The sequence below is a fragment of the Trachinotus anak genome, unplaced genomic scaffold, assembly GCF_046630095.1.
Source record: "Trachinotus anak isolate AG129_WGS33_773 ecotype Australia unplaced genomic scaffold, CSIRO_AGI_Tana_v1 ptg000005l, whole genome shotgun sequence".
NCBI lineage: Eukaryota > Metazoa > Chordata > Actinopteri > Carangiformes > Carangidae > Trachinotus > Trachinotus anak.
The window spans coordinates 21,981,859-21,999,495 of record NW_027273856.1 but is presented as its reverse complement, the minus strand read 5'-3'; the positions used below and the strand labels follow the sequence as shown (position 1 = coordinate 21,999,495).

Genomic DNA, 17,637 nt, shown 5'->3' with positions numbered 1-17,637 from the left:
GCAGCATCATTCCACATCCAAAATAATGTCAATCTTTTTCTCATGCAGTCCTATTGCACAGTATACAGAATATGTTAGAAATCTATATTGTTGAATGGTAACAACATACTCAGGAACTCAGCTTTGCTGTGAAGTGAAAACTGAACGTTATTTTAAACTAGTGTTTTAAAATGTTGCTCTGACCTTCAGTTGCACATTATTGAATTTATTACTGTATGTTTGGTTGTTTCATCCCTGTTTTTTTCATCAGGTTCAGTCACAGTGCTCAGTGTTTCATTGTAAAAACAGTCATCTGTGATATTTGGTTCGAACAATCTTTAATATCAATACATCAGCCATGAAAACAAAGTTATTTGTAACAGTGTTATTTTATTTGAATGTCACAGTTTATGTCTTTGGGTGTTAGTTTTAGTAAAAGCTTTTGTAAAAAGGTCTTTAAACTGGTGATGAATACAATTTGATTTCACTATTAATGTGCAAATCGAAAAATATAAACTATGATTCATTTTCCACTGACAGAATGTGCATTACCTCAGTTATTTAGTAACAGGTCGGAGCTGACAATGCTCTCTTGCTAAAATCTTTCAGTTCTTAAAATGTTAATTAATTCAAGACAGACTGAATTAAACATTAAGTGATCCTGGGCATCTTCTCAAACCACAGCAAAGAAAATAAAAAACACGTCTTAAACACATGAAAGAGTAAAAGTATGGGATACATGAAACACAAAACAGATTATATATTGAAAGCAGAATGTAACTTTGACGGCAGATCATGCAGTGGGCACTGAGACCAAAAGAAAACATAAATATATATTTTTTTATTTTTGGTGGTACCGGCCTTCTCATACTACGGTAACAGCATGTGCCGGATTTCAGGGTCACATTACAGTCACAGGATTGTATTACAGCTTGTGTGCAGCAGTTGCAGTGTGATGTTGTTTCGTTGTACTAATGTTATAAATGTTGTATCAGTGACCTGTCAATAGGCATCAGATTTTCTATCCTGTGAGTCAGCAGGTGACAGAAAAACTGAAACATAAAAACAAGTTATCAGGACCATTTCGGGTTAAAATCTGTTCGAATACAGCTGCACCGTTCTTCACACAATCAAGGTTAAAAAGATCCAAGTTTAAGTAGTAAATTTCCCTAGTCTAGGCCGTTTGATGTCTGCAGAGAACAAGGTTGTTTTCTCCATCCAGCATCAGATTTAATTTTCCAAAGTGATTAGTCAGATTCTTTTTTAGTAGACAGTCATGAGAAAACCATAACTGTACTTCGGCATTACATTTATACATGGACAAAATCTAGCATTTGATCATATTTCACTGCAAATGGCACATACGCAGTGTTTCATTTCCTGCTGTAGACTAGTTTGTCCTATAGTGTGAATGAACAGACTAGAAATAAGTGCCATTAGTATGATCCAGCATTCAAACAGGCCCCAGCAGATGTGTGTTACAGTCAGCTGCGATTTTTTTGAAAGTTATATGACTGGGTACATTTGTGATCATGATCAAATATATTTCCTTTTTTTGACTGATAAAGTTCATTGAAATAAAATGAACTATTTTGATAATCAATAAATTGTTGCAGTCGTTTTTCAAGCAAAATGTCAAACTTGCTGGTTTAAGATTTTATGCTTTTGTATGTTATATACAATAGTAAATGGTTTTCGGACTGAGGATGGAGAAAACAAGAAAAGAAACCTTAAATTTAAAACTTTTAAATAACTTCTAAGGCCTCTTTTTTCTTTTCTTAGGAAACTAAATTCAGTGCTTTTAAGACTTTACATGTTTGGTGACTAAGCAGTTGAAAATGTAACATAAAAATGATATTTCTTATCAAACACGTTTCTAATAATAACCTATAAATGTAGTTTTTGTATTTCTTGGTATGAAAGTCATGAGTGGTAGTGATATTGTGGGTTGGAGCAGCACTGTACAATGTGCTGAACATCTACCAAATTTCCACGTCTAAAGAATTTACGTAGCAAAAGAAGGAATTAATAACCTCTTATTTTGTGTCTGAGGGATTCCAGCTGAGTTTTTGACTTGTGATGACAGCGTCACTACGTGAGCCAAACCATGCAACGCTTGTCACTTAAGTGACACAAATACAGACCAGAAACACTGGGTTTTCTGCCTGCTGGAGCTGATTTTGAACCAGCTCATCCTCCTTTTATATCATTATTTTAGAACTAAGGCTTGGCTGGTTCTCCACTTCATCATCATCTGATCAACATATGTGTTGTCACATGGTTTGGACCCACAGGACGGCAGTTGACATTTGTCTGTGTTGACAAAATCCACTGAAGAATGACCAGAGCCCTTCAACAGCAGAGATCAACCAGCTCTAAACCTGGTCCAAACATGACATGGTGTCAATTTTCTATCAAGACTAAGCTTTTTAGGGTTGTAGGATATTCTATCAAAGTGTTATGAGACTTTATAACATAAATGGGAAAGTTTGCAAAGACATTTCAACACTTTCAAATAAAAGTATTCTGTAAAGTTTCAGTCAGAGCTTTGGATAGATAAGTGCTGTGATACAGCAGTGATAGAGTTCCTGTTTTTTTAAGTCCTGCCCCGTGGTTCGGATGCAGCTCTAGCACTGCCTCTCAGAGGTGTCCGTCAAGTTGTTAGTGGGCGTGTCCTGAGAGCTGGCGTTTGCTGCAGATGAGAGGACCTCTTCAAAGCTGCCTCCGGTCCCTGTACCTCCAACCTTTGTCTGGTACGAGAAAAGAAAGATGTGCTGTCAACAACAAAACACTCTTTCTCTGTATCTTGTGCCAACAGTGTTGTGCTGAGAACAGGCTCAAGGTGGCAGAGTTTTACTAAGAGCGACACTGTCAGGCGTTTGCAGGGAGTGTGAAAGAGGACAAAAGTGTTTTTTGATACGTATCCTAACCTAAATGTGAACTTTTTCAGCAACGTCTTTTGTTTAACAGTGTCTTTGAGAGGGTTTCATAAACTCAAGAATTGTGTACATTCTGAAAGACATTCAGAAAGACTGTTGTCCTTGATAGTAAAACTGAAAGTCACAAAACAGGATAGAAGTGAGCAACAATTCAGCATCTTCCTTACACATAGATTATAGTATTTTTCTCCTTTATACTTAAGGTTTAGAAATATGGCATTGATGATTTTATAATATCCCCTGTATGTCATTTTTTTTAAAGCTCAGAGTAAGTGAGACTATTCAGCAGCTAACATACCGTGTTTGAAGAGTTTTTATCTTACATCACTTAATCATACAAACTCTCTCACACACACAAACACACGCTGTTTACCTTGATAGTCGACACTGTAGTCTCAACTTTCTCCTCAAAAGACTTGAAGCTGGGAGAGTTTCTGTGAAGACAAGAAAAAGTGTTTACTATATCAGAACGTCCCGGCTACTTTCTGAAATAATAATAAATGACTAATGTGCTAAAAATGAGCAAAGCATCCATTAAATTGTGAATGACAGTTTATAACCTGATTATTACCCTATATAAGAATATGTATTTTCTGTATTGGCATACACGTAAACTTTAGAGAGTTGAGGTAGTGAAGGCAACTGTAAACAATTCACTGGTGGAGGTTGTAAAGGAGGTGCCAGGTAGTTTAACTAAATAAATAAATGGAAGCAGCAGACTAATGTAAGCGATGTTATATTAAGTTGACATTACTGTATGTAAAAGTTCAGTAAATAAAAAAATTACAAAAAAAAATCTATATATATATATATATATATATATATATATATATATATATATATATAAAAATAGAGAACATTCATAAAATGAGACACACAAGCACACACACACAGACTGGTTACCTCATGGTGGGCATGCTCATAGAGTGTCTGATAGAGTAGCTGTCCCCAGAGAGCGTGGTGAGAGAGGAGTTAATGATTAGCACAAGCTGCAAATTTCACCCCCCATGGTATGAATAAAATTCATCTTATCTTACACACACACACACAAAAGAGCCAGCGTCGAACTGGCCCACAGAGCTCGCGAGAGTTTGTTTGTGTTTTTCCTCTTGGTATTGTTGCGCATGCAGAACAAGCCCCAGGACTTCTCGAATAGATGATGGAATGAGAGACAAGGCTACAGGGGAGAGATACACCAGCAGGTACGAACTGGTTTTGTGAGGAAACTGATTGTGGGTAACAGCTCAAACCTCGTCACAGATGAAAGGATAATACTTAATCTATGGTGTGACATCATACAAGGCTGCAACTCACAGTTTGTTTCATTAATCTATCTTCATCAGTCTCAGTAATTAAAATAAATTAAAAAAAAGTAAAAAACAAAAGACAAAATCAGTTGTCCCTGTGCTAGCTTAGCTTTAGCACTTTCCTGCAACTTAAGAAAGTGCAGGAAAGTTCACGACACTGTTCACATGATTCATTGAGTCAATTTATTTTGGCTTATCGGAGACCAGAATCAATTCAATCTGATTCTGTGCTGAGAGAAGCACCTGACCGAGCACTGCAGTCCAGCATGGCAGCAGCATTTACTCAACAGGACTCAGCTGACCCTCTGAGTCCATACTGTAACGACCAGCTAGTGATCTATTGAGTTAGGGAACAACTAATGAGGCATAATGAGCTGTGTGACTCTTACCCTATGGAGTTGGACCTTGGGAAGCATGGAGGAAGATGGAAAAGATTTTATTTAAAATTCACTCAGAAAGAGTTCCTGTTATTTTTGTTGTCAATACAGATTATTTCTCAGCGGAAGGTAAACTGCAAGTGGTGCTAATATTGTTTTCATCTCAGTCTAGGTCACCACGAGGAAGCAGCCGCATCTGTTAGAGGAAGTCAACTAGAAGAAGTGAACAACATTGCTGTGGACCTGTGGGGAACCAGATTGTACTGAGCTGTACTTGTGTACGTCCACTGAAGTTAAACACCACAGACACATAAAAACACAATCTTTAAATCTTCACATTTTAAGAAAACCCTAAACCACTATCTGTTCTCACACACACACACACACACACACACGGCAAAGACAGAAATAAAGAGTTAGTTGTTGCAAGAAAATCACACAGAATAAACAACGGTGGCACAGTGACACTGTCCCAAAAGGAGAATTTTCACTGCACAAAAATGACAAGCATTATATATTTTGGTTGATTTGATGTGGGAAACACAGCAGAACTTTTCTGTTACCTTGTCCAATGGCAAACTGCTCACCTTTCCAGAATCAGTGAGTTTCAATTAGATGCATGCATTTTAGAAAGAGCTCCTATCTTCAAAAAAAAGTGGTATTCACCTTTGCATATATAGTAGGGAATTATTATAGTGAATTATTCATTGATGCAAATGGAGAATGTGGAATAAATATAAACAGTGGTGCACTGTTTTATTTGGGACAAAATGGTTAAATATTTGAAATAATGACTGATGGGACAAAATCACATGCAAGAGCACACTTCTAGCATATCCACAGCAGGAATATCAAACATGCTTACAGTATACAAACCAAACCTATGCACACACACACACACACACACACACACACACACAACATACCTCCGTGGGAACAGTAACTCTAGACCAACCATGCTGGAATACACCAAAGATAATGCATTGTGTTTCCTTTCTGTAATCCATATCCCAAAAACACACAATAAACTGCAGTTTACTAAGAATTACCAAAATCATTTTGTCTTTTAAAATAAATCCACCATCAACCAGACACAGAGTCTCTACAGGTCAATGCTGAAAGCAGCACTGTCACTATAACTGACTCATTTGTCAAACATCACAGAAATGAAATGAACTCTCTCTCTGCTTGAATGAGCCGACATTGACTGTATGTTGATTGTTTTGTTCCTGGACTGCCTGGACTGTGTTTTCTCCTGCACACACTGGACACACACTCTGCAACATGCACGCCCGCTCTCGCACACAACATGTCACACAGGCCCACACTCTGCAGCTCTCTCCTGTCGTCCTGCGCACAAAAGCTCCATTTATTTCACACAGAACAATACAGACACATGCACACTTTGTTTTACTGTCAGTGTCTCAGACAGAGCCACACAGAGCGTTAGAGGGAGACAACAGGGGAAAGAAAGTGAGCGAGGGAGGCAGACTTTGCTCTAGCCCTTCAGATCCCACTGAAAGCAGCTTAAAGTGGTCTTACATAATCTGAGCTTCCTCTCAACTGGAGAGAGCCAAGAGTCAAAACTCAGAGATGGTTGGCACAAATAAAAACATGTCTGCGAGCTGGATGAAAGTGGGGATTCATTAGTGGTGGATGGGTGGATTGGGTTTAACTGGGCTGGTTTGTGCAGATGAGTCGATCATGGACCTTTTTTGAGTTAATGCACAGCCAGGGCTGCAGAGGACACGTGCAGGGTCGCATGATGTTTGAAAGAGACTGGGATTCAAGCCGCAGGGACACAGAGGATGATGCAGAGATTCAAAAAGCATTAAATGGTTTGTGCGTGAAGGAGAAGTGTTAAAAACTGGAATATGTGTTATGGCAATTGGGCTCACTTTAGATTCGTCACCTTGAAGAAGAATCTAAAGTAAGTCCAGCTGCTCTTGACTTAACGCTTGTAGATTTAGCAGTGACCGTGTCCAAAGTGTCTGCATGATAGATTATCGATCAACACAAACAGCCTGCTGACGTTAGCAAAAGGTCGTGACAGGTGAGCAGCGGAAGATTTCAATCTGTGATGAAGTGAATGATATTGTGTACCTCATGTCTCCAAACTTCCTGGTGATGGCGGTGCCGAGGGTGCTGAAGGCTGCTGAGGTTCTCTGTCCTGCCGTGGACAGCGTCTCTGACGTCTTCTTATAGCTGACAACACACACACACACACACACACACACACACACACCACAAAACGTGCATTGAACATATGTCATGACTATTTCACACATGTATGCACTGAACTCATGCTCAAATTAATACAGTAGTCATACAAATGAGTGCAGATGTATACAAAGGGGAAAAACACAAGTAAACAGTAGTTCTACAATGACTTCTTCACCTGTCTTGCATTAGTGTACTGCTGTTATGACACTCAAATTTCCCCTTGGGGATTAATAAAGTAATCTATCTATCTATCTATCTATCTATCTATCTATCTATCTATCTATCTATCTATCTATCTATCTATCTATCTATCTATTAATCATCAGCCTCATCAAAGGCAATAAAACCAAGGTCACTTGTGTCATGATGCTTGGCCATCCTCTTAATTATCATGCACTGAATCACATTTGATGATTTTGATGATTTCATTTTCAAAGCATAAACAGCCTTTCAACCTTTTTTCACTACAAACGTTTTTATTGCAGGAAATTAAAGTAAAGTTAAACACTTAAAGTACGTACGTGCACACAACAACTTCTTCTGTGTTATTAATCACCATTTATCATGTCTACCACTTAAATGCTCTCATTAGTTGTTTTTTTTTTTTATACATAAACTCTTAGTGCCGTGGTGACCCTTCAGTTTACATCTGGATCATAAATTGCAACTTTAACCAATCACACATCTGGGTCTATCAAGCATCTTACACTCCTGTGGTCACACTGGTTCATTATAGATGAGCATGGAGGCTGTGTGTGTAAAGTGATCTTAGGCTAAAGTGTAACTGGATAAGAAGGGAGGTATGGAGCGTCGATCCTTCGTCTCCGGACAAGAGCTCAGCACTGACTGTCTAATAAGGAAATTAGGTTATTTCTCTAAACAATAAATCCTGAAATATGCCTTCACAATCAAATACACTTACTGGATTTTCAATTTTTTATTTTTATGGTAGAAATGACGACATTTCTTTTGAATCTAACTTCAAAAAGTGACGCTTTTTGCTAAATTGTCGCTCTGTTTGGTTTGCAAATGAAAATCCTGTGCAAAGACTGGAGAGGACAAGTCAAGCTAATTGTGCTGTGAGGTCAACAGTAGCCTTCAGCACAGTTTGATGTGTTTTTAATCAGATTTATGATGTCTGGTACAGTGAACACGGCAGTGATAACAGGTCACTCACATGCTTTTTAATTGTTTTTTTTTCTGCTATCACTCAGTTTGGAGGATGATTTTATAGATAGATAATGTATGTGTGTTTACTTTCTTAGTGTGTGTCCTGGAAAGGGCATCCATGTTGACAGCAAACAGTAAAGTCATTCTGCCACATGCTGCTGCTTTTACCATCACTGCTACACAAATGGACACACACGCGCACACAGACACAGACACACACTCAAACCCACACTTTGTCCTCTTCACTTGAACTTGAAAACTCTTCCTTTGTCTTGAAGCTGTATCACACAGACTCTCTCTCTCTCTCTCTTGCACACACACACACACACACACACACACACACACACACACACACTTTAACTTACGCCGTGGAGGTCTGCATGTCATGCCAGCCTCTGCTGAAGTTGTTTTTGAGCTCGCTCAGAGGAGTGATACCCAGTTTCTGTTTGAGCTCTGCGTGCTGCTTCTCTTTGGACGACAAAACCTGCTTCAGTGTATTGATCTCCTCCTCCAGCTGGACACAAACACAAGGAGCTACTTAACCAGCACTTGTCCTTTTACTGTCTTTGTTGAATCAAATTCTGTGTGTGTGTGTGCGTGTGTGTGTGTGTGTTCGTACTTTAGCCAGTTCTTGCTGGATCTCCTCTCTCTCCTCCTCTGTCATGATGGAGTTGTTCAAGTTGACCTCTGACGCCAAATCCTCATCGGCCTCTCTCAGTGGCTCAGAGTCCAGAAAACCTGAATGAAACATTTACACACATGGTGAGATTTTCTTTAACACACCTGCAAGAAAGTGAAGGCACACATACATAAAAAAAAAGTAGAGGAGGAAAGTGAACGAAAATAAGAATGTGATTTGGTCTCCTTGATACGGATTTGATGTTCACAGAGAAAGAGAGCTGTGCAGTCAGTCAAGTCAAACGCTTTCTATAATCAGTCCATTATTCACCAGTATGAAACAATACGCAGCATTTTCCCTCCCTCCCGCAGATTCCTGTTCTCGCCTGCAACAAATCATAGGGATAAAGCCACAAAAACACAAAAAGTAACGGGGCTGTTTTGCTCTAATATACTAATATTTCATTCAAAACATTTTGTATTACCATCATTTATGGCAAGGCACCATGTCACCCCGCCCCCCCCACCCCCATCCCCGACCCCCCACTGCTGATGACTCCTGTTTTCTTTTCTGCTACTTTACATCCCTGTATTTCTTGTGTTTGTGTGTGTGTGTGTGTGTGTGTGTGTGTGTCCACATATCTGTCTGTCTGCGCCTCTGTTTGGCAGTTATGTAATCTGTGGCTGCAGCCTGCAGAGCTCTAATCTGGATTAACTGATGTGGATTATGTTGCTTTAACTCTACTGACTGACACTACAGTCTGCCGTACGCGTACACACAAACACACACACGCACGCACAGGCAAACAAACAAGATGCTTTCAGATGTCAGGCCGAATTTCATTTTTTTTGCAATAATTGATTTTAGTGCTTTACAGTGTGAGTTATGGGGAATACAGGGACCTGGAACCAGAATGAAAGACGTTATGTAAAACCCGAGTTTGTTTACGTGCGGTGCATGAGGACTTCAGATCAAATCTAATCTATCCAAACAAGATACAACAAATAAAATAAACGTGGTGAGCTGCAGAAATTCTGGAAGATGATTTTATAAAGAAAATGTTTTATCTCAAAGATTTACAGAACAAGTCTTTAGAAGGATTTGCGTGTTTCTGCCTATTACAGAGACACCCGATTATACGACTTGCACACTATGCTTACACCTCCTGCAGACAATGTTATGTCTCATGTACACAATTACACTGCCACACCCACAAACACAATACACGCTCTTTAGATACTGATCCTGTACTAAACCACTAATTCAAAGACATAGAAATAATTTCAAGTGTCTCTGTGAATCAAACTGAACAATGAAGCTGGTGCACACCGTCAGCTGATGAGCTTCAGGTGACTGACTCTTAATATAATATAATAATAATAATAATAATAATAATAACGAACCTGTCATGAAGTTTAATAGGACAGACACATACAGACGCTGAGATACTGACTAAAGCAACAACCAACACTGAGAAAAGACTGAAACCAAAAGGATAACAAGAGGTTTACACTTTGAGACTGCTTCCGTCTGATTAGGCTTATATGGCTGACCAGACAGGTAGCACACAGCAACAGGCAACAGCAGCATGACTGTGCACACACAACCCGAGAAATGCAAATACATGTAGGTCATAATGTCTGCATAATTGAAGTGGACCTGTAAAAGTTTTGCATGTACACTGAAATATCAAAAAGCACACAGAATGGATATGAACTATTTCACCGTACCTGCTGTGAGGTGTCCTCTGTCTGGATGTGGCCGCATTGTGAGACAGGAGAGGACAGAGTAAGGTTAGTAAAGACAGTTCTGTTGATACCAAAACAGTTACCGCTTTAAAATCTAAGGTTAAACGGGGCTCAGCAGCACCACATGCAGCAAAAACGCACAGTTCCCACAACTGCAGCAAGCACAGCATGCACCAGCACAAGTCAGACCTTTCTATAGCAGGGAGTTATTTCTGCCTACATTACACACAGGCAGGAAAATCAGATTCTTTAAACCCCTGTGGCTCAGATGGAAGCTTTTCATGTCTAAGTGCACTGAGAAATCTGATTATTTGTCCCTGTTCACACAGCCATGAGAAAATCTTAGAAATACCACGAAGAGCACTGATTTAAACGTTTCCTACCAGTTCAGTATTGCATGTCAGACAGATGCATGTTTGTGAATCACATGGTTTACAGTGTGTCATTTATGGAAACAAAAGGCACAGTGTGTGAGTGAACTTGTTGATGTTATGGTTAGTTTTAAAATAAGATTAGTGAAAAGTCTGATGATCTGTTTTAAAATATCGTCCCTGTCATTTCTCCTCTACTATGATAGTCTGTTGCCAATTCGCCGGTATGAGGAGAGCGCTGAAACTTGTAAGTTAATATGTTTCGCCCCGTAAAATCGGTTAGATGAACCGTCAAAGCAGGATTCAAAGTAAGCTCGGGTCCTGAGAAAACTTGTTCTGACAGTGTCACTTTCTGTGCCACAACTATATATAACAGCTCTCTACTAAACTGCAGGGACGGGGTGACTCAATGTTTCATTTTAAAGCACTGTGGACATGCTCCTTTACCAAAAGTTACTGACTGATTATATTTTATGATGCTTTTATTCCTTTTAAAAAGTTAGAATTTGCCATCTACAGTTCAGACTGTAAGTATTGGGACAGTTACACATTTTTTTCTCTTCAGACTCTGAGTTTCAGCACACTGAATAAGAAATAAAATAAGGGATAAAAAATAATAAAGATTTGGTGCTTTCAACTCATAGTTCCCAAAGTTAAGGGGATCAAAAGTATTTGGACACTCGGCTTCTAAGTGTCTTTTGCACAGCACATGATTCAGAGAGTTGATGAGAGTTTCCATTGAGAATGAGGTGGAGTTGTCTGTCAATACAAGAAGCGAAGAGGTGACTGTGAAGCTGAAGAGCAATCATCAGAGAGATTTCAAAGGTAGGTGGTTTGCCAAAATCAGCGGGTGGGTTCACTCTAAAAAAAAATAAAAGCGAGTATACAGAAAAACTAGAAAATGAAAACCAAGCTGGTAGACAGCTGGCAGAAAATCCTGCACGGTGAAGAAAAGGGCCTTTTAAGAATGCTCTCCAGGATGAGTGTGGACATGGTTCCTGGTCAAAGATTCAAGACAAGATGCAAAGCCCAGGTAAGCATCAAAAGCAGAAAGGTTGCGTCGCAGTTCACAAAAACATGGATTGAAGTTCTATAACATAATTCAACCTCTATCAAAATGATGGAGAGAGAAAAGTAGGAAGAGAAAAAGAACATTTTATGTTTAGTTGATCAAACTAACAGTTTGATAGTTACTGACTGAGTATGATGATGTAGTTTGACTTTGTGCATATCTATCCAATAATATTTGAACCCCTAAACTTTGGGCACTATATGTTAAAAAGGTTGTATCTCCCACACAGTTCTTTCTGTATTGATGTAAACCTACTGTAATTAAAGCTGAAACTTGGTACTTTCCTGGATTATTGATTATTTTTATTTCAAATTTATTTAAAATGTGCTTAAGTACAGAGCCTAAAGAATAAAAATGTGTAATTGTCCAAATACCTGTGGTCTGGACTGCACATTGCTTCCGAACTTGCTCATGCATATCACCAGTGAGCTCCTTCTGTAGTACTGAATCATGTTCTCGGACAGTAAGGGTCAAAATTACATTTTAAGGAAACATTACACTTTGGTTGAACATTTAACACGCATGCATAGAGATAAATTAATGGAACATTCAAGTTAGCTGACCCAGAACCTGCACCATCACAACCAATGACAATTACTGGACCTTAACACATCTGGCAACGATAGTTTTTTCTGATGTGATGCTTTGAATTTTACAGCCTATTATCATAGATTAAAACTGGTTTGGTGAAATCATTTCCAGTAGGCATGGACGACATACTGCTTAAGTTTTGCTCGTATAGATAGATTGTTTTGTTTTTACCATGTTGATTCATTGACATTAAAAAGTTTTGGTAAAATTTGTAATTTCATCATTTTTATTTGGTGATTAGGTGACGACTATTTACCAGAACTGCCCCCCCGACACCTGATCAAGTGTCATACAACATACACCAGACTTCAGAGGAAAGTCTCTATAATGCCTTCATTGTTTTGATTTGTCAACTTTTGATTACTCAGTTGACTGTTTAATTATATTATCTTTTTGTTGTTGTTTTATTCAGGCTCAAAGTGATGCCAAGACTGAAATACTTCTTACTTATTTATTGGTTGGCCTTAAAATAGGCAAATTAAAAACATCGAGTCTAACATTACCCACATCTGCCTATAATATACCTACACAGTGTTTGTTGCTTCCTAAATTGCAGCTTTAAATTCTTCTAAGTTGCCAGGACTTAACACATAACGGCGAGTAAATGTTCAACCAGAGTGAAAGATTGTCTACTCTACGGGCTCTAAACTATGTCCCTCGTCACCTGTGCTGCCCAGTTGCATATCCCAAGTAGTGGACATGACCCAGTTGTCAGAGTGGGAGACTGATGCCTGACCCCACTGATCCTCCCCTGGTGGTGAAGTTTTACCCCATTCTGTCAGGTTTTCCCCGTTTTGGACCCCAGGAGACGAGTCTTCACCATAGTTCTGCTTAACCGGCTCCTCACCGGAGGGGAAAACCATGCCCTGACTCAAACCTGAGCAGAGTAACAGTTAAATACATTTTCAGTGTCTTGACACAAATGTCTTGATTCATCATATTTCGCAAGCGACGAGTTCTCATATAATGATGTTTTAGCCTAACTGACCAAAAAATGCAAAGTTTTGAGGCTTTAAAATTACAGCAAACAGGAAGTTAGTGTTCACAGAGCAGAGAGAAATCTGGTTCATACGTTTAAAAAGAGAGAAGTCTCAGTTATCAATGAATGATTTTGTACTAATAAAGATCCTATCAACCTCCACGACTATATTATCATAATTTTGTTCTAATAATGTTCACATTATTAATTACATAGACATCTATAACATAAAAGCCTGGTCACATTTATATCTGTTATCGAGTACATCTGGTAACTAGTAAACTGATTTATTTACTTTACTGCACTAAGTGACACCACACTGACATACACCACTGCATTATCCCCTCACAGAGCTGATGTGGCAAACATGCAAATTGTTGCAAATTTACAAATCCAGCTGACACACACACACACACACACACACACACACACACACACACACACACACACACACACACAAAACATCCAGCAAATTTAAGTCTGATATTCACTCTTCTGTGTATTAACTCTGATCTGATCTAAATGGTTTATTGTGTACTGTTCACTAGCTAGTCGCTAACTTTGTCTGCCTTTGCCATTTATCTATTGACCTGGGGGCAACAAATAAATCTGGTGCTGGGCAGCTAATGTACAGCCCTGATACACCCTGTCAGGGCTTTTTACTGATACTGAACACTTTGATGAGAATAGAGAACTAATGTATCAGTCAAAGGGTATCAAACATCTTCATATCCTGATCTTTCATTGCAGTCAGTCCTGCAAAAATGGCAGAGAGATCAACAAATAAAGCACAGCTGCTGTTTTATTTTAAAAGTGATAGGATCCCTGCCTTGCTGTCGTCACTCAGACCACACTCACCCACTCTCCTGACTACTGGTAGGTAAATCCACACTCAATCACAAAAGACAGAACGGTGCTGCTGCACTGGTTTTTCAGAATAAAAACATGTTGCACTTCAGCGCCGTCAGTGACCTGCTCTGATGTCACCACCTGTCATGTGGTCACTGTGCAGCGGCGGTTTTCTGCTTCGTGTGATTCAGTGTGGATTTATGTTTTCATCTGGGAGAGATGAGTCTTACCCCGATCTCCCTCGCGTGTGGCTGAGTTAACCCATTCCTCTCCGGGACCCATGCTGCCCCAGTCCACCACCGCTTCACTCAGAACACTAGAGTACAGCTCTGCAGCAGAGCAAGGCAGCAGGGCGAGAGGAGACAAAACACTGGTTATCATATACACAGACACAGGGATCTGGTGTTTCTCCAATGTCCACTCCAGCCCTGCCAGTAAACAGATGATAGTTAGGTCTGTTTTGTTACAGGAGTTGGTGCGGGCAGCTTATCTGAGTCTGCATTTGCACAGGAACAGGAAATCTGACATTTAACCCTCTGTGGCACAGATCTGAATGTCTTTGAGCTCCTCAAACAGCATATTCAATTATCACAATCTGAAAAACATGTTAGCAGCAAATCTGTGCTCCACAGAGTCAACTGTGTGATCTTTAGTACCTTTGAAGAAACCAAGCAAGGTTATTGAGCAATCTAAATACTTTGGAAACTGATGACATCTCATTACACCACACTGCTGGACTACAGGAGGAAGCAGGTCAGCATAAGGCCAGTTTTGTTTCATTAATAGTCATTTCCTTCTAGTTCCACAGTTTAACTTATGGCAAACCGGTAGACAGATTCCAGTGTAAAATGAAAGCATGATATCATTCTCTCAATATCATTCAAGTATCAGGTTTACTTTACTTTCAAAGGCACATTGCGTTTTGGACTCCAAAGTACCGTCACTTTATCAAGATCTTGAAGGTTGATTTCAGGGAGACACTCATTACACCACTCTGGTGTATTTCATTGGCTGTCTGGTTTGGTGTTTAATCAGTGGAAAAACATTTAACAAATATACTGTTTATTTTAAAACCCCACCTCTTTTGCTCTCCTTTCTGTGTCTTTCCCCCTTTCTTTTTGTCTGGGGTGAAATACCTTTGGTCACAAGATTCCCATTTGGCCCAGTGGTCATGTGGCTATGCTAAATCAGAGGCCTGGGGATGGTCATATGGCTGCAAAATCAATTGAAGCTAAACCAGAGGCCAAGTTGCCCACAGTATGGCCCAACAGCAACAATACTGTACATACTATATATAAACCTTTTTAGTCCAAGACTGAACTTTAAATTATTACAGCTGCATTTACACTAGGATAAAAAGAGAATTAAAAAAGGTAATTACAGGCCTTAGCTCATAATTCTTCCCTGATAACACCAAACAGACGGATTACAATGTTAATAAAATTTCCCATAATAATTGAAAACCATCCTGATGTTGCACAAACAATAAGAGTCTTTTTACCCTGCTCCATCTCTGGCCCCAAAGCCTCACCTCCCCCCTGTTGGCTGTAACAGGTACCCATTCAGACATGGAAAGCAAAGGGAAGCAATTAACAATTCATTGATTAATTAGCAATTAATACCAAACATTTATCCCACTGAAGGCACAGATGTAGAGCTATTGCAATTATCAGTAGATAATCATTCTTGGTGAAAAAAAAAAAATGGCTGAACCAAACAGCAATATGCCCAAACAAGAGTACAACTCACTGCCTCTACAACTCATTTACTAATTATGAACATCAAGGGCCTATAAACTACATTGGCGGTTGAAGCAATTTCACACATAATATAAAAACCTATCAGCATAAATAGATTACATACACTTATACACTTTATACACTTTCCTAAAACTACAAGGATGAACTATTCACTTAAAGGAAACCTTTGTTACAGAGGTCTATAGCAGTGATTTACAGAAACTGGGTATAACAGGCTTCATCGCTGAGTTTTTGAATAGCTTAAAGGGAGTAAAGAGGCTGGAGACCATGTGTGGATAACAGGGCGATTTAATAGATTTCAGAGTGGTGGAAAATTGTGGGAAAACTGGCACTTTGCTGAACTTCTACAAATACCAGTGATGCCTGAAGACTCATGCATCAAACCACCAGACAGCCTCTGAGCCAGGAAGCAGCATCCTGCCACAGCACTTCACTTGGTGTGGAGTTTCCCTGTTGTCTTGAATAAACAGTAACACAAGCCAACTGCACACTGGCCCACTGTGTGTGTGTGTGTGTGTGTGTGTGTGTGTTGACGCTTCATGTCTGTCTAACCAGGTCTAATGGACAAGAAATCACTTCAGCTCAGCACACGACACACGCACAGTCACAGCAGCCGTGACACATGAGGACATCACTCCGACACTGCTCTTTCTTTCTGTTTTTGAAACTTCCCCGGTGTTTTCTGGTGTGCGTGAATAACCCCGCTCCTCCGACCTCCGCACAGTGACGTGCGCAGCCTGCATTCAACTTCAGCTCATTATCAGACCAGCAGCGGACAAACGAGCGCAGCGGGTCCCGTCTGCGTGGACCCTCCGCTCTCCCACACACACGGACCGACCGACCCTCACTCACCTTGTCCGGGCTCCATCGGCGGCAGCCAGGTGAAGCTCCACGCCGACCCTGCGGGACACACCGGGCTCGGAGGCTCGTCGGGACGAAGACTCCCCACTCGGGTTTCTTCGGATGTCACGCGCCTGCTCAGCTCGGAGGTGGGGCTTAGGGCACGAGCCAACGAGCCTGAGCCGCTACAGTTTAATTAATTCATTCATTTATAAATACCATAATAATTCATTTATAAACACCATACTTTTTTAAATACTCCAGACGCGACATATGTTTTGTTTTGTTTTTGTCAGTGGTGGAGGTGAAATGTTCATGTGATTTATTACTTATGGACCTAAAAGTAGCAATATTTCAACAACAATGACCCAGTTCAAGAGCAGTTTTAAGTCCCTGGATTCAAAAGCATCAGCAGTATTGTCATCAAAATGTATTTAAAGCGTCAAAAGTTAAAAGGAAGCTTAACACTTCACGTGGCAGATTAAGCTCCCTCAGAAATGCAGACTGAAACTGTGAATATTGCTTTTTTTAACCTCATGTTTTTGCTTGTATTGTTCTGTAAAGTCCTCACAATGAACTGCTACTACTAATACAACTACCACTAATAATAATATAGTCCAATTAGAAAGGATAATAAGGGAAGTGCATTTTTATTTAAATTACGGATGTTATTCAGTAATTACCTTTTTTATATTAAATAATCCTCCATGTAATCTTAATCAATGTGGTGATATATTTTTGTTACACCCACTGTGCTTGTAATAAGCTGCATTTGGATGGTTCAATGCATACACCCAAGGTTATGGGGACCGG

At 39.7% G+C, this 17,637-nt stretch overlaps 1 protein-coding gene across 8 annotated transcripts; it reads right to left on the bottom strand.

The window, feature by feature from the left end:
* Positions 1–349: 349 nt before the first annotated feature.
* On the bottom strand, positions 350–17,074 carry tpd52l1 (tpd52 like 1). 8 transcript variants are annotated; one of them, XM_071478951.1, is made up of 11 exons: positions 16,837–17,074; positions 14,455–14,553; positions 13,061–13,273; positions 10,345–10,365; positions 8,615–8,733; positions 8,361–8,509; positions 6,706–6,807; positions 4,615–4,629; positions 3,822–3,860; positions 3,292–3,352; positions 350–2,729 (listed from the first exon to the last, which is right to left on the bottom strand). In XM_071478951.1, exons 1-11 carry the CDS (start codon positions 16,850–16,852, stop codon positions 2,607–2,609), a joined length of 957 nt encoding a protein of 318 aa, XP_071335052.1. In that variant the 5' UTR covers positions 16,853–17,074; the 3' UTR covers positions 350–2,606. The 8 variants fall into 8 exon arrangements, with proteins under 8 accessions (XP_071335052.1, XP_071335054.1, XP_071335053.1 ...); XM_071478953.1 differs by lacking the exon at positions 13,061–13,273 and having other exon boundaries at positions 16,837–16,964; XM_071478952.1 differs by lacking the exons at positions 3,822–3,860; positions 4,615–4,629 and having other exon boundaries at positions 16,837–17,052.
* Positions 17,075–17,637: the final 563 nt, after the last annotated feature.